Source organism: Blennius ocellaris (genome assembly GCF_963422515.1).
Source record: "Blennius ocellaris genome assembly, chromosome: 3".
NCBI lineage: Eukaryota > Metazoa > Chordata > Actinopteri > Blenniiformes > Blenniidae > Blennius > Blennius ocellaris.
The window spans coordinates 802,533-829,476 of record NC_137652.1 but is presented as its reverse complement, the minus strand read 5'-3'; the positions used below and the strand labels follow the sequence as shown (position 1 = coordinate 829,476).

The window sequence follows — 26,944 nt, the reverse complement described above, 5'->3', positions numbered from 1 at the left end:
GAAGTTCAGACCCAGAAGAAGTCCAGACCCAGAAGAAGTCCAGACCCAGAAGTTCAGACCCAGAAGTTCAGACCCAGAAGTTCAGACCCAGAAGAGGGTCAGACCCAGAAGTTCAGACCCAGAAGAAGTCCAGACCCAGAAGTTCAGACCCAGAAGAAGTTCAGATCCAGAAGAGGGTCAGACCCAGAAGAAGTTCAGACCCAGAAGTTCAGACCCAGAAGAAGTTCAGATCCAGAAGAGGGTCAGACCCAGAAGAAGTTCAGACCCAGAAGAGGGTCAGACCCAGAAGAAGTTCAGACCCAGAAGAAGTTCAGATCCAGAAGAAGTTCAGACCCAGAAGAGGGTCAGACCCAGAAGAAGTTCAGACCCAGAAGAGGGTCAGACCCAGAAGAAGTTCAGACCCAGAAGAGGTTCAGACCCAGAAGAGGCCAGGTCCTGGTCTTGGGAGGTCAGCAGGTCCAGCGGTTGGTTCCTGTTTCAAGCCAAACTCCTCCGCCGTGGCTTCACCCTCAGATTCAGCTGCATTAGGACGAGAGAGAACGTCATTAAAACGTGTGGAGATCATCAGGCACAGGGAATTATTACATAAGACTTAAAGCATCGGGATCCTCTGAGCCTCAGACTGATTAAACACGGAGGAGATGAAATGCAGTGGAAGAAGCGATGTTTGACTGTTTCACTGTGAACCTCCACGACCTTCAGGTGTGAAACTCGTCCAGACGTTGTTTCGTCTCTGTTCACTGGTGAGAAGCTTCTGGTCCAACGTCTGGAGGAAGTCCTGGAGCTGTGAACCCAACCTCTGACCTGAAGGTCGTTTCATTGGTGCTGCTAGTTGGTGTTGAAAACATGAGTGACGGCAGGAACATCATTAGTCTGCTCACGTTTCAGTTTACGCGATGGGCTTTGCTGAAATTGTTCATCTGCAGGTTTGTGGTCGTATGACGTCGACTTAAAACTTCACAGCCTTGGTTTTTCAGGCAGGGAAGAATTTGTTGTCCAAAAGGTCTTGAAACATTAATTATTTCCCTGCAATACATGCAAAGTACAACTCTTATCTTAAATGTGAGGTTTAATCCTGGTCAGGCCTGTCCAATCTTAGAAATGTAAAATTGACTTATGTTGTTTGTTTCATTAAATAACTTGAAATACATTCCTTCACCAGTAAAACCAGATCTGACAGTATCGAGGGTCAGAACCCCAAGTGTCCCAGGCCGTCTCACCCCCAGCAGGTTCCGGGGAACGAAGCCCTCAGAGTCTCGGCACCGCGCCCACCACCAGTCCGTCTCGCCGCCGTCCCCCCGTCTCAGCACCGTGATGCAGTCCCCCTCCCTGAAGCCCAGCTCGTCCTCCCGCTGCCGCTCGTAGTCCCACAGGGCGTACACCACGCCGCGGTTCATCACGCCCATCTTCTCCTGGACGCCTGGAGACACACGGCAGGGGGGATTACTTGACGCTACGCAGACTGTCGCCATGACGATGAGTCAGCGGGACGTCCTCCTCACCGTAGAGGAACTGGGAACACTGGGCGTAGCCCTCCTCCGCCTCCTCGCATTTATCGGCCGCCGTCTGCAGGTCGCTGTAGGTGGTGGCGAACACGGCGGCTCCAGACTCCACCAGGAACCTGCAGACCTGAACGTTGTTGCAGGAAGCGGCGCAGTGGAGGGGCGTCCTGGACGGGGGGGGGGGGGGGGGGGGGGGGCACTCAGAACTCTGGACCACAAATGACAACGACCGTCACGGTGTGAAGACGACGGATCAGACTCACCAGCCGTCGCTGTCGGCAGCGTTGACGTTGACCCCAAACTGAACCAGGAACCTCACGATGTCGCCGTGGCCGGCGCAGACGCCGTTATGCAACGCTGTGATCCCCTCGTCATTGGGCGTACTGGGGTCTCCCACCTGAAACACACATCCATCAGTCAGCATCAGTTAGCATCAGTCACCATGAGTCAGCATCAGTCAGCATCAGTCAGCATCAGTCAGCATGAGTCAGCATCAGTCAGCATCAGTCAGCATCAGTCAGCATCAGTCAGCATGAGTCAGCATCAGTCAGCATGAGTCACCATGACTCAGCATCAGTCACCATGAGTCAGCATCAGTCACCATGACTCAGCATCAGTCAGCATGAGTCAGCATCAGTCAGCATGAGTCACCATGACTCAGCATCAGTCACCATGAGTCAGCATCAGTCAGCATGAGTCACCATGACTCAGCATCAGTCAGCATGAGTCACCATGACTCAGCATCAGTCAGCATGAGTCACCATGACTCAGCATCAGTCAGCATCAGTCACCATGAGTCAGCATGAGTCAGCATCAGTCAGCGTCAGTCAGCATCAGTTAGCGTCAGTCAGCATCAGTCACCATGAGTCAGCATCAGTCAGCATGAGTCAGCATGTTTCTAACGCAGCAGCAGATGAAATGCCGTCCATCAAAGGTTCTCGTTCTTCACTGAGACGGATTGTATCTTCAGAGGGTTCCTGTTCTTCCTGTTGGACCTGCAACCGACGGCTGGACTCACGTCGTAGACGACCCTCTGGACCAGGTCGTACTCGCCCTCCAGAGACGAGTCCAGCAGGATGGCCAGAGGGTTGAACTGGACCCTGAAGCGGCGGCCGACCTGCTCGGACCCGGTTCTACGGAGGATCGACTTCTGGTGCGACGGAGAGAAGAAGTCCTGGTTCATGTCTCTGATGTCAACGTGTCACTTTAGTTCAGGATGGTCCGTCACTCACCGTCGGTTCCGTCGCGAGTCCGGCGACCTCTGGAGGCTGCGGGTTCTGATCCGCCGTCCCAGAGCCGTGAGGCGGGGGGGTCAGGCGGTCCTCTGCTGGGGGGGGCCTGGCGTGACTGCAAGCGGCATGAGGAAGGGGCGGGGCTAGACATTCGGGGCCCCCCGGGGACGGCTGGACGTGGAGTTTGTCACTGACTCCGCCCACCACGTCCTCTGGAATCGGAGGCTGGAGGAACTTTCCCGCCGACTCGGCGGTCTCCATGAGGACGGTCTCCATGGCAGCCAGGGTGGTCTTCTGGTAAAGCAGCTTCTGGATGTTGGGTCCGGCCGCCCCCTCGGGCTCGGTGATGGAGTTGCGTTTCTTCAAAGGCCTCGGGGCGAAGTGCAGCCGCCGGCGCAGGGCGTCCAGGTCGGCGTCGCCGGGGGTCCTGTGAGGGTTGGACTGGAACGGGAGGAGCTTGGTGGGGCTGAGGGGTCTCGGGGGGTCACGTTCCGCCTGGTCTCCTCCGACGCTTCCCTGGTCCGGCTGGTCGCCGCCGCCGGCCTCGCCGAGGTCCGACCCAGAACCCTGCGGACCCCCGCCGGGCGCTTTCTCATAAACTGAGCAGCAAGAAAGTCGAGTTACTAAAATCCTCAAACCACTGACATCAAAGCCACATAAATCAAAGTTCAATCACATTGTGTTCTTATTGAAGATCAGACATAAATGTAATGAAACAAAAACACTTTGAATCAAAGCTGGAATATTTGATCAAACAAGAAAGGAAGTTAACCTCATTTCACCTTCATTTTCTCAGTTCCTAGTTTCATGAAAAAAAGTTATTTCATTTCGTTACTTTAGTTTGAAAAAGTTTTTAAACCCTTATTTGTGATCAATCACATGCTCTTCTGCAGTTATTTCTACTTTATCCCAAATGGGACATGCAAAATTCCCTAATGAATGGAAAAGCAGAGAATTCTGCCTTTTGTTCTCAGAATGTCCACAAAACCACGATCCGGATCGTTTTACATGTAAAACGACGTCTTTCACACACGAAGTATTTATTTGAAATTCATCAGATCCAGAACCGATTTCAGATTTGACGTCGCTGCTCTTCTGTTCTGGTCCAGGTGAGTCTTCGTCTTAGCCCCGCCCACAGACTCTCTGATTGGCTGAGGTTGGCACAAAGCCAATCACCAGCTGCCCCCCCTCCCATATCTCTGAACCGTTGTGCTCTGAAGACGCTTTTTGAGACGCCTCCTCACCTGGGACCTGGCAGCGCAGCCCGGGGGGGTGGCTGTTCCCGGGGGGGTGGCTGTTCCCGGGGGGGTGGCTCTTCCCGGGGGGGTTGCTCCGCTGGGTGTACATGGAGTAGATGGACGAAGCCGCTAAAGTTTGAGGTTTCTGCAGGCCGGGGGGGGGGCCGTCCGAGAGGTCGGGGGTGTAGGGCCGCACGGTGGCAGCCGGGGGGGTCTCCTGCTTGCGAGGCAGAGGGAGGGTGTTGCTGTAGCTGGAGAAGCCCCCCCCCACCCCCCTGTCTCCACTGGGATGAGTTCCGGCTCTGCAGGGGGGCTTTGATGAGAAGAAGGGCTTGGGCTTGCTGGGGAGTGGGGGGGGGGCCGGCGCCCCCACCGGACCTTTACCTGCAGCCTGAAAATCAAAACAGGACAAAAGTGCAGAAACAGTTTGAGGCCAATTTACCGTTTTTAACTCATCTTGCTTTGAAGTTCCTTGATGTTGTGATGAAGAGAAGAACAAAGTGACGACGCTCCTCACTGACAGTCGGTTCATACCTGAAGAGTATCTGTGCTGCGATTGGTCCGTGAGGGGACAGGGGGCGGGGCCTCGGCCGCAGGGCAGGTGAAGGTTTGTCCTCCTGTCAGAGGAAAACATCTCCACCGTCAACAATTAATCAACTCAACGTCACGGCTTTTCTCCTCGCAGAGTCGCGTCTTTATTCTCTGTGCTCAGTTTTTATTAGAATGAAAGTGAAGTTCTGATTTGATCATGGATCCACTTGGGCGTGGAGGAGGAGCCACACAAGGTCACGTCTGAGATGAAAGAGATTAGTCAATAGGAAGCATGAGGTGAGACACCCTGAGTCCAGACTGAGGCCACGTTTACACGGACCTGGGCTTTTATAAAAACAATTATTTAAAAAATAATTTTCATTTCCACTGACCCACATGTCCCCCTGGTTCAGAGCTGCTATGAGCAGCCACACCAGTAGGGAGCAGTGTAGCCAGAAGCCCTGATAGCCAATCAGACTCCTGGACAAAAGCACCAGGTCATGAATAGTGAGGTGAATCTCCAGACGGTACCCAGACCTCCGGTGGGCGGAGCTTCCAGAAATCGAGCTGCTTCATGTGTGAATGAGGTCTCGTTAACGTGGTCTTAAGTTCTCCTCTATAAAACACAACCATTAAATCCACCTTGCTGGCAGGACGCTCTGGAACTGAGGAACCAGCTTTGTTTTGGTTCTTTGGTTTTTATGTGTTTGCCTTTGCTATTCGTTCACAAATCCTGGATTATAAAACACATGAAAGGGAGACGATGTGTGAAACTCGATCTGACGCTGGACTGGACGAGCTCCCTGATAACAATAGAAATACCGTGTAGAAAAGAAACGCCATCTGTGGGACGTGTCTGACCTGAGTCGTGGCGGTGGAGGCGAGACATGCGGGGGAGGGTGGAGGCGTGGCTGGGGGCGTGGCCGGGGTCCGGAGGAGGAGGGCGGGTCCAGCTGGACGGGCCGCCGATCTTCAAGGTGTTGAAACCTGCGAGCAGCAGGAAGAGGAGGTTTGAGGGGGCGGAGCTCCGGGTTCATGGCGGCTCGCTGAGGGAGTGAGGACCTGAGGCTGGTTTGGCCGGTCTGGGGGGGGGCGCCATGGCGGTGCTGGGGGGGGGCGCCATGGGCGGCGTAGCGGTGCCGTCTGGGTAGGCCGGCTTCACCAGGACGTCCTGGCGTGAAGGTAGCGGAGGCCCCCGCGAGGGGGACTTGATGTACGGCCCCACCGCGGCCACTCTGCAGCCCGGGGGGGCCTGGGGGGGGGCCTGGGGGGCCACGGCCAGCTGCAGGGAGAACCACAGGTCACTGCTGCTGCCTTCACCTGTCCTTCCTGTCCTCCGGGCTCCGGGACTCACCGGGACGTTCTCTTTGTGCTGCAGAGCAGCTTTGGGGCTGCGCAGCTGCAGCTGCAGCCGCCGGCGCTGCTGCAGCTGCAGCCGCAGCTCGGCCAGCCGGCGGTCGGCTGAGGCCAGCTGCAGGTTGCTCTGCTGCAGGCCGCCTCGCCGCTGCTGCAGCCGCTCACGCTGCTGCTGGTTCAGCTGCTTCTTCAGCTGCAGGAAGACGAGACGCATCAGGAGACACTTTGTAGATCCTCATGTTCTTTACTGTCACGACGAGATTCCATTGTGAAACAATAAAATCCTCTTAATCCTCCGGTTTCAGTCATATTGCTTATTTAAACTGTTTCATCACCTTCCATTCTCACCTGTTTGAACCTTTTTAATCTGTCTTCTCTTTCTCAAGCTGTTTCTAACTTCTGGTCAGGTTCTAGATCTTCATCTTCACATCAAAGCATCAAAGGAATGACCCAAACCTGCAGCTCTTTGTAGAGGCGCTCCAGGTCACCTGAGGAGGATGCGTTGTGACGATGAGGAGGATGAAGAGGATGAGGATGAGGAGGCTCCAGTCTGCTGCTGCTTAAAGCCTCCAGCTGCTCGTTCAGCTGCTGCGCCCGCTCTGCAGCCTCCAGCAGCTCCTGCTGCTTCTGCTGGAAGAGGCTGGTCAACTGCTCCATCTCCTCCACTGACACACACACACACACACATTACTCACGTGTGTGTGTGTGTGTGTGTGTGTGTGTGTGTAGTACAGTGTCCAACTTCAATTTCTTAATTGGTGAAACCGTGGCTCAAATGCGCCACATTATGACAAACTGCAGCATTATTACATAATGTGTTGAACATGTATTACACTATTACATATGGCACTGTTATTACATAATGTGTTGAACATGTATTACACTATTACATATGGCACTGTTATTACATAATGTGTTGAACATGTATTACACTATTACATATGGCACTGTTATTACATAATGTGTTGAACATGTATTACACTATTACATATGGCACTGTTATTACATAATGTGTTGAACATGTATTACACTATTACATATGGCACTGTTATTACATAATGTGTTGAACATGTATTACACTATTACATATGGCACTGTTGTTACATAATGCGTCACTCCAATGTGCAACAGGATATAGTAAGTATGTAACTACCAGAGAGAAAGTGTCTGATAGAACAACTTCACCAGCAGGTCAATATATATCAGTATACATCAGTATATATGAATATATATGAATATATCCACTATATATGTGACTCCAGACGGCCACACTGACCCATCTTGCCGTTGCGGAGGCGCTTGTGCTCCACCTGGTTCCTCAGGACCTGCACCTGCTGCAGTTTGGCCTCCTGGTTGTGGGCGTGGTCTCGGAGTCGCTGCAGACGCTGCAGCTCAGAACCATCCTGCTGCCGCCGCCGCTGCTGCTGCAGCTCCTGCAACGACAAGCACCAGGAAGCCTTCAAACATCTGCCTCAGCTCACCACATCTGCACTGTGTGTATGTGTGTGTGTGTGTGTGTGTGTGTGTGTGTGTGTGTGTGTGTGTGTGTGTGTGTGTGTGTGTGTGTGTGTGTGTGTACCTTGGAGCAAAGCAGCTGCTGCTTAGCATTAATCTGCTGCTGCTGTCGAGTCACCAGATCCTGGAGACCCCCCAGGGTGACATCATCCAGGTGAGCAGCAGAGACCTGCAGGTGTGGGGGGGGAACATACGGTATTTATCTCGTTTACTAGGGACAATACGGTATTTATCTCGTTTAGTAGGGACAATGCGGTATTTATCTCGTCTACTAGGGACAATACGGTATTTATTTCGTCTACTAGCGACAATACGGTATTTAGCGCGTCTACTATCAGCAATACGGTATTTATCTCGTCTACTATGGACAATACGGTATTTAGCTCGTTTACTATGGACAATACGGTATCTAGCTCGTCTACTAGCGACAATACGGTATTTATCTCGTCTACTAGCGACAATACGGTATTTAGCTCGTTTACTACGGACAATACGGTATTTAGCTCGTCTAGAAGCGACAATACGGTATTTATCTCGTTTACTAGGGACAATACGGTATTTATCTCGTCTTCTACGGACAATACGGTATTTATCTCAACACATCAGACCTTTAAGCTCTTCTGGGCCACAGAAAACAAAGTGGACGTTTGACCCCCAGGCCTGGAGTTTGACCTGGAGATTGATGCCCAGGCCTGGAGTTTGACCTGGAGATTGACCCCCAGGCCTGGAGTTTGACCTGGAGTTTGACCCCCAGGCCTGGAGTTTGACCCCCAGGCCTGGAGTTTGATGCTCACCTCCTCCACCAGCTGCTCCCTCGTCATCCGCTCAGCTCTGCTTCCTGGAAACAAACACAGACCGTCTTCCTGAACAAAACCACCTTGGTGGTCCAGAGCCCCCCCCCTACCCCCCCCCCCCCCTCCTCAACATGCCCCCCACCCCTCACCTGACCCGGGGCCCAGGGCCTGGTGGTGGTGCAGGAGGTAGCGCACCTCCCCCCTCTGCTGCCCCCACCGCTGTAGCACCTCCATCATGAGCTCCCCCTCCTCCACCACACGCTCTGGACACAGGAAGTGATGTCACTTACTGAGATTCAACCAATCGGTGTTCTCCCTGTGTTCTCCCCGTGTTCTCCCTGTGTTCTCCCCGTATTCTCCCCGTGTTCTCCCTGTATTCTCCCTGTGTTCTCCCTGTATTCTCCCTGTGTTCTCCCCGTGTTCTCCCTGTGTTCTCCCCGTGTTCTCCCCGTGTTCTCCCTGTGTTCTCCCTGTGTTCTCCCTGTATTCTCCCTGTGTTCTCCCTGTATTCTCCCCGTGTTCTCCCCGTATTCTCCCTGTGTTCTCCCTGTGTTCTCCCTGTGTTCTCCCTGTGTTCTCCCTGTGTTCTCCCTGTGTTCTCCCCGTATTCTCCCCGTGTTCTCCCTGTATTCTCCCTGTGTTCTCCCTGTGTTCTCCCTGTGTTCTCCCCATGTTCTCCCTGTGTTCTCCCCGTATTCTCCCTGTATTCTCCCTGTGTTCTCCCTGTGTTCTCCCCATGTTCTCCCTGTGTTCTCCCTGTGTTCTCCCTGTGTTCTCCCTGTGTTCTCCCCGTATTCTCCCCGTGTTCTCCCTGTATTCTCCCTGTGTTCTCCCTGTATTCTCCCTGTGTTCTCCCTGTATTCTCCCTGTGTTCTCCCCGTATTCTCCCTGTGTTCTCCCTGTGTTCTCCCTGTGTTCTCCCCGTGTTCTCCCCATGTTCTCCCCGTGTTCTCCCTGTATTCTCCCTGTGTTCTCCCTGTATTCTCCCTGTGTTCTCCCTGTGTTCTCCCTGTGTTCTCCCCGTGTTCTCCCTGTGTTCTCTCCGTATTCTCCCCATGTTCTCCCTGTGTTCTCCCCGTATTCTCCCTGTGTTCTCCCTGTGTTCTCCTGAATGTTCCTGAATGAGTGAAGCCTTCACACATGTGATTAATCTAGAACCCTCCTTCTAGAGTGCTCCTGGTTCCTGTACGGTTCCTGTGTGTGAGACTCTGACCGGAACCTCTCCACGTCTCGGCCAGGTGGCAGTTTTCCTCGCCAGGTTCCCTGCAGAACTCCAGCACATCCCTGCACAGCGTCTCTGGAGTGACGGGAACCTCGCTGAAGTGGTGGTGGTCGTTACTGAGGAACACGGTGAGGAACACCTGCAACCAGAGGAGGAACATGGTGAGGAACAGAGGAGGAACTTGGTGAGGAACACGGTGAGGAACAGAGGAGGAACAGAGGAGGAACATGGTGAGGAACACGGTGAGGAACACGGTGAGGAACAGAGGAGGAACAGAGGAGGAACACGGTGAGGAACAGAGGAGGAACTTGGTGAGGAACACGGTGAGGAACAGAGGAGGAACATGGTGAGGAACACGGTGAGGAACACGGTGAGGAACACGGTGAGGAACAGAGGAGGAACAGAGGAGGAACATGGTGAGGAACACGGTGAGGAACATCGTGAGGAACAGAGGAGGAACAGAGGAGGAACACGGTGAGGAACACGGTGAGGAACATGGTGAGGAACACCTGCACCCAGAGGAGGAACTCTGTCACCCAGAGGAGGAACACGGTGAGGAACAGAGGAGGAAAACGGTGAGGAACACGGTGAGGAACAGAGGAGGAACATGGTGAGGAACACGGTGAGGAACATGGTGAGGAACAGAAGAGGAACACGGTGAGGAACAGAGGAGGAACAGAGGAGGAACACGGTGAGGAACACGGTGAGGAACACCTGCACCCAGAGGAGGAACACGGTGAGGAACACGGTGAGGAACAGAGGAGGAACATGGTGAGGAACACGGTGAGGAACACGGTGAGGAACACCTGCACCCAGAGGAGGAACTCCGTCACCCAGAGGAGGAACACGGTGAGGAACACGGTGAGGAACACGGTGAGGAACAGAGGAGGAACATGGTGAGGAACACGGTGAGGAACACGGTGAGGAACAGAGGAGGAACATGGTGAGGAACACGGTGAGGAACACGGTGAGGAACATGGTGAGGAACAGAGGAGGAACAGAGGAGGAACACGGTGAGGAACACGGTGAGGAACAGAGGAGGAACAGAGGAGGAACATGGTGAGGAACACGGTGAGGAACATCGTGAGGAACAGAGGAGGAACAGAGGAGGAACACGGTGAGGAACACGGTGAGGAACATGGTGAGGAACACCTGCACCCAGAGGAGGAACTCTGTCACCCAGAGGAGGAACACGGTGAGGAACAGAGGAGGAAAACGGTGAGGAACACGGTGAGGAACAGAGGAGGAACATGGTGAGGAACACGGTGAGGAACATGGTGAGGAACAGAAGAGGAACACGGTGAGGAACAGAGGAGGAACAGAGGAGGAACACGGTGAGGAACACGGTGAGGAACACCTGCACCCAGAGGAGGAACACGGTGAGGAACACGGTGAGGAACAGAGGAGGAACATGGTGAGGAACACGGTGAGGAACACGGTGAGGAACACCTGCACCCAGAGGAGGAACTCCGTCACCCAGAGGAGGAACACGGTGAGGAACACGGTGAGGAACACGGTGAGGAACAGAGGAGGAACATGGTGAGGAACACGGTGAGGAACACGGTGAGGAACAGAGGAGGAACATGGTGAGGAACACGGTGAGGAACACGGTGAGGAACATGGTGAGGAACAGAGGAGGAACAGAGGAGGAACACGGTGAGGAACAGAGGAGGAACAGAGGAGGAACACGGTGAGGAACACGGTGAGGAACAGAGGAGGAACACGGTGAGGAACACGGTGAGGAACACGGTGAGGAACACGGTGAGGAACACCTGCACCCAGAGGAGGAACTCCGTCACCCAGAGGAGGAACTCTAACAAGCTCCACCTCCTCCAGTGTTTATTTCGCGTCAACAGAACATGAATGTGACTTTAGGGAACAAATGATCCAATCAAACTTCACTTTGACAAACACCAACTCACTGAGAAGCAACGTTTCTGGTTCTGCTCTGATCTGAAGCTTCTTCAACACGGAACCTTTTCAAAGCTCCATCACCATTTTCCTTATCTAGAGGAATCTAGACCAGACCAGGGGTAGGGAACCCTGGTCCTCAAGAGCCGTAGTCCTGCAGGTTCTCCACGTCTCCCTCCACTGAAGGTCCTGATGGTTCCTCACCATGTTCTCCCTCCACTGAACATCCTGATGGTTCCTCACCATGTTCTCCCTCCACTGAAGGTCCTGATGGTTCCTCACCATGTTCTCCCTCCCCTGAAGGTCCTGATGGTTCCTCACCATGTTCTCCCTCCCCTGAAGGTCCTGATGGTTCCTCACCATGTTCTCCCTCCCCTGAAGGTCCTGATGGTTCCTCACCATGTTCTCCCTCCCCTGAAGGTCCTGATGGTTCCTCACCATGTTCTCCCTCCCCTGAAGGTCCTGATGGTTCCTCACCACCTTCAGCACAAAGCCGGAGAACCAGCTGCTCATTGCAATCAGCTTGAAGCAGGGAGACGTGGAGAACCTGCAGGGCTGCGGCTCTCGAGGACCAGGGTTCCCTACCCCTGATCTAGAACGTCTGATCCTCCTCTGATCAGACAGGTTCACCAGATTTCAATAACTTCAGGTTAAATAATCACTATTGGAATAAAAAAAACTAAAAACAAAAGTCCAGTAGTTTAATTAGATTAATTAGATTTATTAAGTTAATTAAATTAACTAAATTAATTAAATTATTTAAATTAATTTGATTAATCAAGGCTTCAGTGAAAACAGAGAAAAACAGCAGAAGCTGGAAACGTTTGATCTTCGTCAATCTGTTGTTTTTCTCTTTCTGTTTGTGGTCCCAGCGTCGCCATGGCAACGGCTCTGCAGGCCCCCGACAACGGTTTAGTGAGCCATATGGCGCACACACACACACACACACACACACACACACACACACACACACACACACACACACACACACACACACACACACACACACACACACACCAGCTGAATCCTCACATTTTCTAAAAATCAGTTTTTAGTGATTTAAGTTTCAGGTGTTTTTTCTAAAACAACATGAAATAAATAATTTTCATCAAACTGGACGTGAAGAAGAAGAAGAAGAAGTTTTACTGGAGCCGAAGATTAGTGTCAGAGATGATGTCATCATGTGACTGAACCAGGTGAACCAGGTTCCTGGTTTAGGTGGACCAGGTGAACCAGGTTCCTGGTTTAGGTTGAACCAGGTTCCTGGTTTAGGTGGACCAGGTGAACCAGGTTCCTGGTGTGGACGGACCCTAAAACTTGGTTTTACTTACTGTGCAGAGATTTAGAGAAAAACTTCTGAATGTTGTCGACCTTCACTGTGTGTGTGTGTGTGTGTGTGTGTGTGTGTGTGTGTGTGTGTGTGTGTGTGTGTGTGTGTGTGTGTGTGTGTGTGTGTGTGTGTGTGTGTGTGTCCCACTACTTCAAGCAGAACAACCTGATGAGGAACTTTCAGACTTTACACTTCCTGAAACACACAAACTAACTTTTGTTCAAGATGAAGCAGAAGTGGAACACACACACACACACACACACACACACACACACACACACACACACACACACACACACACACACACACACACACACACACACACAGGTTGATCCAGAAGAACAGCAGGACTCACCGGCATCACGTCGGAGACGAGCAGGTCTGAAGGCATCGGTCCTCACTGTCCTCACTGTCCTCACTGTCCTCACCTGTCCAGACCTGTCCTTACTGTCCTTACTGTCCAGACCTGTCCAGACCTGTCCTCACTGTCCTCACTGTCCTCACTGTCTTTACCTGTCCAGACCTGTCCTCACTGTCCTTACTGTCCTCACTGTTCTGATCTGTCCTCACTGTCCTCACTGTCTTTACCTGTCCTCACCTGTCCTCACTGTCCTCACTGTCCTCACTGTCCTCACCTGTCCTCACTGTCCTCACCTGTCCTCACCTGTCCTCACTGTCCTCACCTGTCCTCACTGTCCTCTGTCCCCACCGTGGCTGCTGTCCTCCTCCTCCAGGGTCCAGAGAGACTCTGACGATGGAGGCGGAAAACAAACTGCAGCTTCCTGTTGAGGATAATCCTGATGACATCACGACCAGCTGCTCTGAGCTGCGGAACGCCCCCCCCCCCCCCCCCCCCCCCCCACCACCAATCCACCACTCCCCGCCTTCCCTTGCCCCCCCTCCTGCTGGATACAACTGGAACTGCCGCCCTACGACCCTCAGAGAAACTGAAACTTTACATTTTAAAGTCTTCCTCCTCCTCCTCCTCCTCCTCCTCCTCCTCCTCCTCTTCCTCCTCCATCACCTCCTCCTCCTCCTCGTCCTCCACCTCCTTCTCCTCCTCCTCCATCACCTCCTTCTCCTCCTCCTCCATCACCTCCTTCTCCTCCTCCTTCATCACCTCCTCCTCCTCCTCCTCCTCCTTTATGTTAATAGACGTCAAAGCGCTTCTATAAACCGCCTGCAGGCGGCAGCAAAGGACCAAAAGGCTCCAGACTGCCGGAGAAGAAGAAGCAGAAGAAGAAGAAGCCGAGTAGGAAAGAGAAGAAGAAGAAGAGGTTGTACTTCCGGGTCCATGAGGACACGTTCTGCTCCAGGACCGTCACAGCAGTTGTCCTACCAGGTGGGTTGTCTCTCGTTGTCCCTGGCCCTCGGAGGACAGACACCGGGCCCCGGGGCCCAGCCTGGCCGCCATTAGACGCTCTCTGCCCGCGGAGAAACGGGCCGACACACGCTGGGCGTGTTACGGTGGAACTTGTTCCCGTGTTATCTGGTGCCCTCCTTCATGAAACCTTCCTGCGAGTCACTGCGGATCAGAAGGGAGGAAATCGCATATCTTCCTCTTACGTAGGTTTTCCTACCGTCCAGGGAAAAACGACCCGTATTCACGAACAAAAGTACGTTACGTTCTGAGCTGAAAGGAACTTTGTCCCGTTTTACCAGGAGAATCACAACTAGTCTGTAAAGTTCAGTCAACGGAGTTTGTGACAAACAGGACGCTTTATAACGAGGAGGTACTCCTGCAGGAGGTGTTATTGTTCCTCCTGCAGGAGGAGTTATTAGGTGTTATTAGTAACAATAACACCTCCTGCAGGAGTAACTCCTCCTCCTCTTGCAGGAGGAGGAGTTACACACACAGATCTGCACACACAGATCAGGTTTAATAGAACTTTCTTATCCTTTTGATCTCAACAGATCCTGAACTACTGCAGTGATTTTACAGTTCATCCTCCTGTGGTGGTCAACTGACTGCAGGACTGACTGACTGACTGCAGGACTGACTGACTGCAGGACTGACTGCAGGACTGACTGACTGACTGACTGACTGCAGGACTGACTGACTGCAGGACTGACTGCAGGACTGACTGACTGACTGACTGACTGCAGGACTGACTGACTGACTGCAGGACTGACTGACTGACTGACTGACTGACTGCAGGACTGACTGACTGCAGGACTGACTGACTGACTCACTGACTGACTGACTGATCATGCCCAAGAAGAGGAAGGAGGAGAGCAGCAGTGACGAAGACTCTGATGTAGGGAGGAACTTCACACTGTTCACTGAGAGAGGAGGAGCAGGAGGAGGAGGAGCAGGAGGAGGAGGAGGAGCAGGAGGAGGAGGAGCAGGAGATACAGACAGTGATGAAGACGACGTGGAGGAAAACCCTGAAGAGAGCAGTGAAGCATCTGAGGAGGAAGAGGAGGAGGATGAAGAGTCGGGAGACGTCGCTGGCAGCAGTGAGGTTCAGACAGCAGAAGACGTGAAACGAGGTGTGTGTGTGTGTGTGTGTGTGTGTGTGTGTGTGTGTGTGTGTGTGTGTGTGTGTGTGTGTGTGTGTGTGCGTGTGTGCGTGTGCGCGTGCGTGCAAGGTTTCCAGTATTTGACACGGTGGAACACAATCAGTTTAATTCCGGTCGTATGAGGAAAAGTTGTTTTATTCACGGAGACAGAAACTCTGAAAGGAGACGTTTATTCAGTTTATTGTTATTTATTGGAAAGTACTTTGAGCTCAAAAAGAAGTAAACTTGGTTCATTTTTAAATGATTCAATAACTTTTTAATATTGTGTGTGTGTGTGTGTGTGTGTGTGTGTGTGTGTGTGTGTGTGTGTGTGTGTGTGTGTGTGTGTGTGTGTGTGTGTGTGTGTGTGTGTGTGTGTGTGTGTGTGTGTGTGTGTGTGTGTGTGTGTGTCAGAGCTGTCCAGCATGTCCTTCGAGGACGTCTTGACGCTGCAGAAGCAAGTGGGGACGAAGGTTTACAGTCAAGTGGCTCATGGCAGCAGGAAGACGGCCGGAAGCAGCAAGAAGAGGCTGAACAAGAACAGGTGGAGAACTTTGGCCAAACAAAAGTATTTTCTAAAGAGAAGTGTGGGTTTAGATCAGACTTCCAGATGTTTGTCAAGGTGCTTCAGGACTGCAGACGTCCGGTATATAGTCCAGACCAGAGTTCTCCACCCTCTGCTGTTTCCTCCAGGTCGTCAGCTGAGCCGGGGGAATCATCACATTTCACATTATTTTCTAAAAAAATCATTCACTCTCTCAGCGACAGTGTGTTGCAGAGTAATCCTGTATAAATACTCTTCACCACTAGAGGGCAGCACAGAACTTTGCCGGTGAAATGTAAAGTGATGAGAAAGACTTTCTATTGTTAATAGAGGCTGCAGAGTTGAACATTTGCAGGTGGAGGTGTGACTCCAGATGTTTCCAAAGACAAAAGTGTGTCTTGGCTCAGAAAGGTTGAAAACACTGGAGTAGAGAACGTCTTCCTGCTGTGACGGTTCTCCGAGCTGGAACCTCCAACACCCCACAGTGAAAAGTCCCTCAGTAGATCAAAGCTTTAATCAGTTTCAGTCAAACAGCAACTCTGGAACGTCACGAGGAACGTTTGAATGGAACGACACCTGGGATTTACAAAATAAAAGTCGTTCAGCTTGAAATGACGGGAGAGGAACCAGAGGAGCTGCTCTCCTCTGGTTCCTCTGGTGGACTGCTGATGTTCTCCGTGTTCCAGGCCCTCCGAGGTTTCCTCCAAGCGTCCGGCTCCGTTCCTCCGTCAGGTGACCTCCGTCAGGAAGCCGGTGAGTGACGGAGACGCCTGAACCCCGAGTTCCTCCTTCAGCAACGTTCTCCTCCTGGTGTTCTCCTCCTGTCCTGATGTTCTCCTCCTGGTGTTCTCCTCCTGTCCTGATGTTCTCCTCCTGGTGTTCTCCTCCTGTCCTGATGTTCTCCTCCCGTCCTGATGTTCTCCTCCTGGTGTTCTCCTCCTGTCCTGATGTTCTCCTCCCGTCCTGATGTTCTCCTCCCGTCCTGATGTTCTCCTCCTGTCCTGATGTTCTCCTCCTGGTGTTCTCCTCCTGTCCTGATGTTCTCCTCCTGGTGTTTTCCTCCCGTCCTGATGTTCACCTCCTGATGTTCTCCTCCCGTCCTGATGTTCTCCTCCCGTCCTGGTGTTCTCCTCCCGTCCTGGTGTTCTCCTCCTGATGTTCTCCTCCTGTTCTGATATTCTCCTCCCGTCCTGGTGTTCTCCTCCTGATGTTCTCCTCCTGTTCTGATGTTCTCCTCCCGTCCTGATGTTCTCCTCCCATCCTGATGTTCTCCTCCCGTCCTGATGTTCACCTCCTGATGTTCTCCTCCCGTCCTGATGTTCTCCTCCCGTCCTGATGTTCTCCTCCTGATGTTCTCCTCCTGTTCTGATGTTCTCCTCCTGTCCTGATGTTCTCCTCCTGTTCTGATGTTCTCCTCCTGTCCTGATGTTCTCCTCCTGTCCTGATGTTCTCCTCCACAGACGCAGAGAGATCCTCGGTTCGATGATCTATCAGGAGAATATAAAGCTGAAATCTTCGACAAAACGTACAAGTTCATCGACGACATCAAGTCCAGAGAGAAGCAGGTAGGAGAGCCTCAGGAGAACCTGGTTCTCCGAGCAGGAGGCTTCAGGAGAACGTTGAGCAGCAGCAGCTAGAACGTGTTGATGTTTGCAGATGATCCAGAAGCAGCTGAGCAGAACCAAGAACAACCAGAAGAAGGAGAAGCTGCAGTTCCTCCTCAAGAGGATGGTGAGTTCTCTTCACTAGAACCTTCCATGGTTCTCCAGAAACCCAGTTTGTCCTGAAGTTCTGGTGTCGCCTGCAGGAGAACCGGGAGAGAGAGAAGAGGAGCCGAGAGCAGCAGAGGGAGAGAGACCTTCACTTCAAGAGGCAGCAGAGAGAGAGAGTGGCTCAGGGAGCCTCACCCTTCTTCATCAACACAGGTGAGGTCCTGGTCCTGGTCCTGGTCCTGGTCCCCATCAGGACTGGACCCCCATGAGGAAGACGACCTCCCTGGACGGCTGTTGACATAAACGATCCACCAGATCGTTTGTTTGTTTTAAATGTTTGTTGTTGTTTGTTTTAACCTGTTTGTTGTTGTTTGTTTTGAACACGTTTGTTGTTGTTTGTTTTGAACACGTTTGTTGTTGTTTGTGTTCCAGCGGAGAAGAAGAAGCTTCATCTGGCAGAAAAATACCAGGAGTTGAAGAAAAGCGGCAAACTGGAGACGTTCCTGAGCAAGAAGAGGAAGAGGAACGCTGGGAAGGACCGGAGGAACCTCCCCCGAGGCTCCGCCCCCTCATGATCAGGAACCTCCCCCGAGGCTCCGCCCCCTCATGATCAGAACCTCCCCCGAGGCTCCGCCCCCTCATGATTAGGACCCTCTCCCGAGGCTCCGCCCCCTCATGATCAGAACCTCCCCCGAGGCTCCGCCCCCTCATGATCAGAACCTCCCCCGAGGCTCCGCCCCCTCATGATCAGAACCTCCCCCGAGGCTCCGCCCCCTCATGATTAGGACCCTCTCCCGAGGCTCCGCCCCCTCATGATCAGAACCTCCCCCGAGGCTCCGCCCCCTCATGATCAGAACCTCCCCCGAGGCTCCGCCCCCTCATGATCAGAACCTCCCCCGAGGCTCCGCCCCCTCATGAACCACCTGGAAGAACACGGCTGGAGAGGATTTACTGGCTCTTCTAAAGTACTACGTCAGCAAGTACTAAGTACTACGTCAGCAAAACTTTCTATTGGTGTCCAGCGTTTTTTTAATCCATCTTAGAATCACGTCTGAACGTCTTTCCTGGACTAACGTTTCTGTCAAGTTTTGAATTCATTGTTTGGTTTTTTAACCAGAATCAGTGTGAATAAATACTTTTGGGTTGTTTTCCTACATTTGAGTAACAATATTACAATAACTACAATTGTTGAGTCTCATTATCACTTTGTAAAAAAGGAAAAGAAAATAATAATAATTATAATAATGTAAAAATAATCGGTCTAAATAACTTAACTTAAATTAATTTATAATGGAGATAAGTGGTTCAAGCTTTATAATTGTTCAGGTATCTCTGGCCATAGTGTGATTGTTTAGATATATCCAGCGATAGTTTGGCTGTATGTCTAAGTTCTCATGTCATGCTTGAACGCATGCGCAAGTATCACGGTTCATTTGAAATACCTGGCGAGTTCCTCATTCACCTGGACCATTGTCAGGAGCACACAGCCCGTTGGTATGTAGTTGATCATGTGACTTGATAACACTGCATGTTGATTTCTGTTCATGAGCGTATGCCACAATGTTTCTCTGTCTCGCGCTGCCGTGTGTGACGTAGTCGAAAGTTATTTATAGCTCTGGATGTTCGGCGAGAATGTTTAAACCTTAGTTAGCATTTGGCTTTTAGCGTTAGCTCGATCCAATACCTTAGTTATTTAGCGCACCTGGTGGCTGACGCTAACTCGATAGGGTGATGTGTTGTGTGTTTAAGTACCTTAGTTAAATCCCGTTGAATGTGTGTTTGAAAGGCACGGGTGCAGTTTGTAAGCACGAGCGTGCCAATGTTTACATCACGTGATCGATAGTGTCGCTTTGAGCATGCTCAGTAGGAGCGGGGCATTCTGGGAAATGTAGTCTTTTGAGCTATCTCCGCTATAATGAATGTGGATGACTATCAAGACTTAAGAAGGTTATTTGTTTACAAAGTGATGTTTAAAGAATATGTTGTGATTGTTTTATTTATCACTTCCAGGTTTATGACCTGTGTACCTGTACCTGTGTACCTGTGCCTGTGTACCTGTGTGCATGTGTACCTTTGTAGCTGTTCATACCCAGTGAGAAGATATGCAGTTTACAACAAAGGAAATAAAAACAGAAAACACGAGTTGTACCATTGTGTGCTGCTTGACAAGCCTGTTCGGAGGGCTGGGAAAACAAAAGTCCGAACAACAATAGTAACTATTACAGTAACTCTACAATAGTGATTCTATTACAGTAACTCTAAAATAGTAACTCTACAATAGTGATTCTATTACAGTAACTCTACAATAATGATTCTATTACAGTAACTCAGTAACATAAACGTGTCAGTGATGAAAACATTCTCATCTGGATGCTTCAGTAACAATCTAATGGTCTTTAACACACACACACACACACACACACACACACACACACACACACACACACACACACACACACACACACACACACACACACACACACACACACACACACACACACACACACACACACACACACACACACACACACACACACACACACACACACACACACACACACACACAGGTCATTGATCCTTCAGACTCAGAGACAGAAACACTGTTTGTCTTTTATTTAAATATATATTCACACACACAGACGTGTCCCTCAGGGGGGGCGGGGCCCTCAGGGGGGTCGTGGCCCTCAGGGGGGGCGGGGCCTGTCCTCAGCCTGGTGGACAGACACCTCCGACCGGACCTGGTTCTTCACCAGCCTCTGCAGGACCCAGGTGAACAGGTGGAGGCTCACGAAGGCTCCGCCTGCAGCCCACATCCAGTTCCTCCTGAGCCAGGACCCAGACCTCATGGCAGACTGGGGGACAGGGACAGGTCCTGGGGACAGAGACAGGTCCTGGGGGACAGAGACAGGTCCTGGGGACAGAGACAGACAGGTCCTCAGGTCTTCTACACTGCTGAGCTTGAAGACACTTTGTTTTCCAACAATGACACTTGGTGAGAAACGACTTTGTTCTGGAGCTTCGGAGAGACGAACCAACGTTTGTTACTGAGAGTCTCACATGAAGTAACTAGTAGTAGTAGTAGTAACTACAAGTAGTAGTAGTAGTAGTAGTAGTAACTACAAGTAGTAGAAGAAACGACTTTGTTCTGGAGCTTCTGACTTTCTAAGAGACGAACCAACGTTTGATACTGAGCTTCTGTCTCACATGAAGTAACTAGAAGTAGAAGAAGAAGTAGAAGTAGTAGAAGGAGACGAGGAGGAGGAGAAGAGGAGACGAGGAGAGGAGACGAGGAGGCGAAGAGAGGAAAGGAGACGACAAGGAGAGGAGGAGGAGACGAGGAGAGGAGGAGACGAGAGTAGAAGGAGAGGAGAGGAGACGAGGACACACTGTGTCTCCAGAGGACTACCTGTGTCACTTGGTGGGAGGACAGACGTAGGACACGATGCCGGGCTCGGGGACAGGTTGGTCTCTGGGCCGGTGCAGGGTGAGGGTCTTCAGGTGGAACCAGCCCCAGTGGATCAGACCCAGACCAGAACCCATCACTATCAGGACCTTGTAGTTCCTCCACAACGTCCGTACAGACATGACTCAGCTGGAAACCACAGACCAGTCAGTCCCTAAAGTCATGACTCAGCTGGAAACCACAGACCAGTCAGTCCCTAAAGTCATGACTCAGCTGGAAACCACAGACCAGTCAGTCCCTAAAGTCATGACTCAGCAAAAAACCACAGACCAGTCAGTCGCTAAAGTCATGACTCAGCTGGAAACCACAGACCAGTCAGTCCCTAAAGTCATGACTCAGCTGGAAACCACAGACCAGTCAGTCCCTAAAGTCATGACTCAGCTGGAAACCACAGACCAGTCAGTCCCTAAAGTCATGACTCAGCTGGAAACCACAGACCAGTCAGTCCCTAAAGTCATGACTCAGCAAAAAACCACAGACCAGTCAGTCCCTAAAGTCATGACTCAGCTGGAAACCACAGACCAGTCAGTCCCTAAAGTCATGACTCAGCTGGAAACCACAGGCCAGTCAGTCCCTAAAGTCATGACTCAGCTGGAAACCACAGACCAACAGTCAGTAGAGTAGAGCGGAGGTGGAGGAGTAGAGGAGGTGGAGAAGAGAGGAGGTGGAGGAGGAGAAGAGGAGGTGGAGGAGTAGAGGTAGAGGAGGTAGAGGAGGAGTAGAGGAGGTGGAGAAGAGAGGAGGTGGAGGAGTAGAGAGGTAGAGGAGGTGGAGAAGAGAGGAGGTGGAGGAGTAGAGAGGTAGAGGAGAAGAGAGGAGGTGGAGGAGTAGAGAGGAGGTGGAGGAGTAGAGAGGTAGAGGAGGAGAGAGGAGGTGGAGGAGTAGAGAGGAGGTGGAGGAGTAGAGGAGCAGAGAGGAGTAGAGAGGAGGTGGAGGAGTAGAGAGGAGGTGGAGGAGTAGAGGAGCAGAGAGGAGGTGGAGGAGTAGAGAGGAGCAGAGAGGAGGTGGAGGAGTAGAGGAGGTGGAGCAGAGAGGAGGTGGAGGAGTAGAGGAGCAGAGAGGAGGAGAGAGGAGGTGGAGGAGTAGAGAGGAGGTGGAGGAGTAGAGGAGCAGAGAGGAGGTGGAGGAGTAGAGAGGAGCAGAGAGGAGGTGGAGGAGTAGAGGAGGTGGAGCAGAGAGGAGGTGGAGGAGTAAAGGAGTAGAGACGAACTCACCTTCAGCAGCGGACCGTGTGACCCAGCTCCTCCACCATGTTGCGGCTTCTTTGTGCTACGTCATTTCCGCATATAAACATATGTAACACAGTGCGGAAATGACGTCACATTCCCGCTTCTTAAAGCCACAGCGCGACGCCATCTTGGATGGGTCACCCTGCGCGTTCATCCTGACTGAGCCTCGTGATCACAACTCCGCGAATTTTACACTTAAAAAGTAGGTTTCCTGCTGAAATTCTTTGTATTACGCTTCTTCACAGCCTGACAGGATATGGCGGATCAATAATATCAATAAATTAAGAAACAGATTGATCACTTGTTCCTCTCGCTCCTTCTCACACAATAACACAACTTTATATTTTTCCTACATGAGCCTCAAACCGCAGCACACACAATATCACTACGCTGTCATCACATCATTAAGGAAAGTAGTACCGACTTTAAACACTGCTTTAATAAAAACTGTGGGATTAGAAAGGAAGAAGTTTCGACATGCAGCTCAGGACTAAAATATGAATTAGTAAAGAGGTTGTTGTGCCTCAATGTCGGAACGGGATGAATGGATGAACGGATGAACTGCTGCAGCTTTCACCTTCACAATTTGTCCAACTTCAGCAAACATGTTTTGTTTTGTAATAATAAATACAACCATTTAAAAAAGTTAAATCAAATTTATTTATTCTGACAATCTTTGAACCAGCATGCCATACATCTGGAGTTTATGTAACCCCCCCCCCCCCCCCATGACAACAGGAAGCACTGACAAAACGTTCAATCTTAAAGGGAAAACAAAACTGAAAACTTCAGGGAACCATCAAGTACAACTGTCAAACATATTCAGATAAAACAAAACATTGCAGTGAAAAATCTGAGTCTGTCGAGTCACATCCACGAGAGTGTGTGTGTGTGTGTGTGTGTGTGTGTGTGTGTGTGACATCATAAACAGCAGACTAATGAATGAATGACAGTTGGAACTCCCACTGGAGACACAAGATGAGCAAAAAGCACAATAAGACGACTTTCTGATTGCATTTCCTTCAAAGTAAAAGTAGAAGATAAAGAAGAAGAACTTTAAATCCTTTCAAGAACAAGAATCTGTTCTATAATTGTGTATATATGCCCCCCCCTAGGGTTTACAGAGGTAGGGCTTCTTCTTGTCATGGGATCTCAGGTGTCGGTTCAAATGGAAGGTCAGCTTGAAGGTTTTCCCACAGACGTGGCACTCGGCACACATCCTGCCCCCCCCGGCCCCCCGGGACCCCCCGGGACCCTCCGGCTCCGGAGACCCCTTCAGACTGGAATCCTCAACGTCTTCCTGCTGGTCCTTCTCCTGGGCTGGACCCGGCTCCTCCCCCTCCTGGGCTGGACCCGGGTCCTTCTCCTGGGCTGGACCTGGGTCCTTCTCCTGGGCTGGACCCGGCTCCTCCCCCCCCTGGGCTGGACCCTGGGCTGGACCCGGCTCCTCTTTCAGGAGAAGCTGAAGGTCTGAGGGGAGAAAGAAGCACCAGAAACAACAATGATCTATATTTTTACCACTTTAACAACATTTTACCAGAGTGTGTGTGTGTGTGTGTGTGTGTGTGTGTGTGTGTTCTGTCGAGTTGCTCTTTGTTTGACTTCCTCTCTTTGAAAAAGTTTTCTGTATCAAAACACAACTTCAGTTTTCCCATTGAATAAAATAGTTATTTCATAAAACAAAATGTGACTTATCTTCACTAATAAAATGTGATTTTCTGGGGTTTTTTCAGTTGAAAAAGTATCTAATTGAATAAAGTACATCCATAAAGTACATCTATAAAGTACATCTATAAAGTACATCTATAAAGTACATCCATAAAGTACATCTATAAAGTACATCTATAAAGTACATCCATAAAGTACATCTATAAAGTACATCCATAAAGTACATCTATAAAGTACATCTATAAAGTACATCTATAAAGTTGTATTTATCTTTCTCATGAACACACAAACAGCCACACGTTAACAGACTAAACACTTTTTCTTGATTTCAATATTGTGCAAAGTAAACAAAGTAAATACTTTTGAAAATAAGTAATCAGAAAAAAGCATCTGATTACTATCTCAGGGAAGTACCGAGGAACTCATGACTAAGTGACCTGCCAGCCCTGGTCCCTCCAGGCCCGGAGGAGACCCTGGCCCCTCCAGGCCTGGGTCCCGGGTCCCGGGCCCCGGCTCCAGAGGCTCGTACCCGTCCTGTGCAGCTGGATGTCGGGCTTCCACACCACGTCCAGCAGCCTCCGCTGTCGGTCCATCTCGGTCCGGTACCCGTCCACGGTCTGTTGGAAGGCCGAGCAGATGTCGTCAGAAACGGCCGCCAGCCGCCGGACGATGGCCTCCCGGAGCCGCTGCGAGGACGACATGCTGGTTTTTAACGATCCTGGTCCGGAGAGTCCACCTGGTCCGGAGAGTCCACCTGGTCCACAAAGAGCGCAGCTCCGCGAGCACTTCCGCCCAAAGTGTTTTGCTTCCGCCCCCTGGGGGCGGGGCTCCGAGGGGAGCACCGCCCCCTGCCGGCCGGAGGGTGAACTTCCGCCTCTGATGACGTCATCAACGCAGACTAGCGCACCTTCCCTTTTTTTTTTTTTTAAATCGTTAGATTTTACACAGAATATTGAGGAATTAAATAAATCCTTTTGAAACCAGACTGACAGTTCGTCACTTGGTTATTCCTGGATCGTCCACAAGCAGTTATTAATGAATAAAAAACAAATGGATTCAAATTAATGAATTTTTTATTCATAGATTGTTTTAATAATTCATTCACTTTAGGTAATTAATCAATTACTTTATGAATTATTAATTTAATGGCAGTTTACTTCAATTAATAATACATTGATTTCTTAAATTACTTCCAGGGATTTATTACTTTCAGTAATCTATTACTTGAGGCAGTGCCTCACCTGCCTCACCTGCCTCACCCCCCCTCAGAAACAGTGTCGGTACTTTTGAGACATTTTAAACATTTTCAGACATTTATTTGACTTATTGCCTTTTCCAATGTTTCTTTCAGTTCAGATGTTTTTGCCATTTTGATTTGCTTGTTTGTTTATTTTTCTGTGCTTTTGGTCATTTCGAGTCTCTTCATCTTGTCTTCCTTCAGGACTTCAGTGACGACGTGCATGAAGCAGAGCAGGTGACTTCGTCCACGGCTCCTCCTCATCAAACTCGCCGCCCCGGACGCTGAATGAAAACAAGCACGGAGGCTTTGATCTTTGCTCTGCCGCCGCCGCCGTCTGATGAAATGATACAAAACTCCTGACAGAAGCTGCTTTGAACATTTTACTGGTGTTTTCTTTTCTATGCTCTCCTGCTCTTGTGATCAATTAATGCTTGTTAAAGTTATTTTAGTTTGAGTTCTGTTCTGTTAATGTCAATATTGTTTTTCCTCCTCCCTGCAGGAGGTCAGGAGGTCAGGAGGTCGATCTCCTCCACGCTAACGGACGAACATTAGCGTCACACTTTGTGGAAACAAAGATGGAAAAATTCACGCGTTCACTTTTTTATTGTCGTCGACTTCATGACGGAAACAAAAAGTAGAAGCCTTGCTAAGTCAATTAAAGGAAAGTAATGGAGGAAAAGTGAGAGTAAGATGCTGAAGATGTGCTGAGTCATGATACAGAATCTTCACTTCTCTTGATGCTCCTGGAATTCACTTGATGAAATACTGTGTGGGAGCCTGGCTCACCTCCCTGTCCTGCTCCTCCTTCGGCCTGCACAGAGGAAGAGAGGGATCATAGAGGAAGAGAGGGATCAAAGAGAGGAAGAGAGGCATCATAGAGAGGAAGAGAGGGATCAAAGAGGGGAAGAGAGGGATCATAGAGAGAACGAGAGGGATCAAAGAGGAAGAGAGGGATCATAGAGGAAGAGAGGGATCATAGAGAGGAAGAGAGGGATCATAGAGAGGAAGAGAGGGATCAAAGAGCGGAAGCGAGGGATCAAAGAGGGATCAAAGAGGAAGAGAGGGATCATAGAGGAAGAGAGCAACCCTGCAGGATGGGGACCGTCCAGGACGGGACCCTCCAGGACCCTCCAGGATGGGGACCATCCAGGACGGGACCCTCCAGGACCCTCCAGGATGGGGACCATCCAGGACGGGACCCTCCAGGACCCTGCAGGACCCTCCAGGACCCTCCAGGACGGAGGTTGGACGCCCCTGAAAGACGCATGTTGACTCACTTGCAGGCCCCGGTGTGGACGCAGATGGTCCTGACGCCGTCCGTGGTGCTCAGTTCCTGGATCAGCTCCCACAGGTGGGTCTTCACAAACCTGCGGCAGGACGACTTCAGGAGGCCGATTTCATTACAGACGGTCAGTAGCCGGGCCTTCAGGCTCTGAGGGAGGAAGGAGGGACATCAGGACGGGTCAAGGCCTGGGGGGACGGGGGACGGGGGACGGGGGACGGGGGACGGGGGGGGTCACACTGTACCTCCGCGGTGGCATTGGCTCCGACCACTTTCTTCACCTTGTTCAAAGCCCATTTGCAGACCCAGCAGGTCCCTGGAATCTGCAGGAGACGAGACGGACGAGAGACGTCTCTTTGACCTTTTGTTGTGTATGTGGACACAGTCAGGTCACAAAGTGTCTTTAAGATTCAACCAACTCTGATCAGTTTGTTCTGCTTTTCTCAAGACAAAAGAAATCCAGATTTGACCTTTTCAGCTGTCTTCAACCTTTCAGTGCTCGTGTTTTGTTTTGTTTTGTCTTTGAACTTTAAACATTTCAACTGTTTGATCAGTTTGTTTTAGTTTTGAGCCTTTCTGAATATTCTCAGTACGTTGAGTTACTGCTGCTGATTTGCCGGAGGAGACATTTGATCCACCGTCTCCTGGTTTAGACTATCGTCTGTTTCTCAAT

The 26,944-nt window shown here is 50.8% G+C and overlaps 3 protein-coding genes and 1 long non-coding RNA gene across 5 annotated transcripts; 1 reads left to right on the top strand and 3 right to left on the bottom strand.

Annotated features, from left to right (window-relative positions):
• Positions 1 to 427: 427 nt before the first annotated feature.
• On the bottom strand, positions 428 to 13,022 carry LOC308149139 (apoptosis-stimulating of p53 protein 2-like; the record flags this gene model as incomplete). Its single annotated transcript, XM_080520809.1, has 17 exons — positions 428 to 519; positions 1,221 to 1,420; positions 1,503 to 1,669; positions 1,766 to 1,899; positions 2,521 to 2,652; positions 2,735 to 3,333; positions 3,979 to 4,363; positions 4,507 to 4,589; positions 5,365 to 5,490; positions 5,566 to 6,052; positions 6,316 to 6,524; positions 7,124 to 7,292; positions 7,439 to 7,543; positions 8,169 to 8,212; positions 8,318 to 8,431; positions 9,382 to 9,529; positions 12,987 to 13,022. 17 exons carry the CDS (start codon positions 13,020 to 13,022, stop codon positions 478 to 480), a joined length of 3,180 nt encoding a protein of 1,059 aa, XP_080376935.1. The 3' UTR covers positions 428 to 477.
• An 880-nt stretch (positions 13,023 to 13,902) lies between these two features.
• Positions 13,903 to 19,488, top strand: rrp36 (ribosomal RNA processing 36). The gene is made up of 8 exons (XM_080520384.1): positions 13,903 to 13,973; positions 14,546 to 15,124; positions 15,548 to 15,677; positions 16,364 to 16,430; positions 17,138 to 17,242; positions 17,334 to 17,408; positions 17,485 to 17,602; positions 17,822 to 19,488. The coding sequence occupies exons 2-8, from the start codon at positions 14,842 to 14,844 to the stop codon at positions 17,962 to 17,964; spliced, it is 921 nt and encodes a 306-aa protein (XP_080376510.1). The 5' UTR covers positions 13,903 to 13,973; positions 14,546 to 14,841; the 3' UTR covers positions 17,965 to 19,488.
• Positions 19,489 to 19,998: 510 nt separating this feature from the next.
• On the bottom strand, positions 19,999 to 22,143 carry LOC308148854. Of its 2 annotated transcripts, none has more exons than XR_013937209.1 (3): positions 22,067 to 22,143; positions 20,796 to 20,981; positions 19,999 to 20,300 (listed from the first exon to the last, which is right to left on the bottom strand). It is a non-coding gene; the product is annotated as an uncharacterized lncRNA (long non-coding RNA). The 2 variants fall into 2 exon arrangements; XR_013937210.1 differs by having other exon boundaries at positions 19,999 to 20,280.
• A 673-nt stretch (positions 22,144 to 22,816) lies between these two features.
• On the bottom strand, positions 22,817 to 24,525 carry LOC308148852 (uncharacterized protein). The gene is made up of 2 exons (XM_080520385.1): positions 24,279 to 24,525; positions 22,817 to 23,551 (listed from the first exon to the last, which is right to left on the bottom strand). The coding sequence occupies exons 1-2, from the start codon at positions 24,448 to 24,450 to the stop codon at positions 23,193 to 23,195; spliced, it is 531 nt and encodes a 176-aa protein (XP_080376511.1). The 5' UTR covers positions 24,451 to 24,525; the 3' UTR covers positions 22,817 to 23,192.
• Between the last annotated feature and the right edge of the window lie 2,419 nt (positions 24,526 to 26,944).

Bases quoted from the DNA above. Each gene is read 5' to 3' on its own strand.
- LOC308148852 (XM_080520385.1), bottom strand. From the start codon at position 24,450: ATGTCGTCCTCGCAGCGGCTCCGGGAGGCCATCGTCCGGCGGCTGGCG. The intron at 23,552-24,278 runs GTACGAGCCTCT...TTCTCCCCTCAG, and splicing joins CATCCAGCTGCACAGGACGG to ACCTTCAGCTTCTCCTGAAA.
- rrp36 (XM_080520384.1), top strand. From the start codon at position 14,842: ATGCCCAAGAAGAGGAAGGAGGAGAGCAGCAGTGACGAAGACTCTGAT. The intron at 16,431-17,137 runs GTGAGTGACGGA...TCTCCTCCACAG, and splicing joins TGACCTCCGTCAGGAAGCCG to ACGCAGAGAGATCCTCGGTT. The intron at 17,603-17,821 runs GTGAGGTCCTGG...TTTGTGTTCCAG, and splicing joins ACCCTTCTTCATCAACACAG to CGGAGAAGAAGAAGCTTCAT.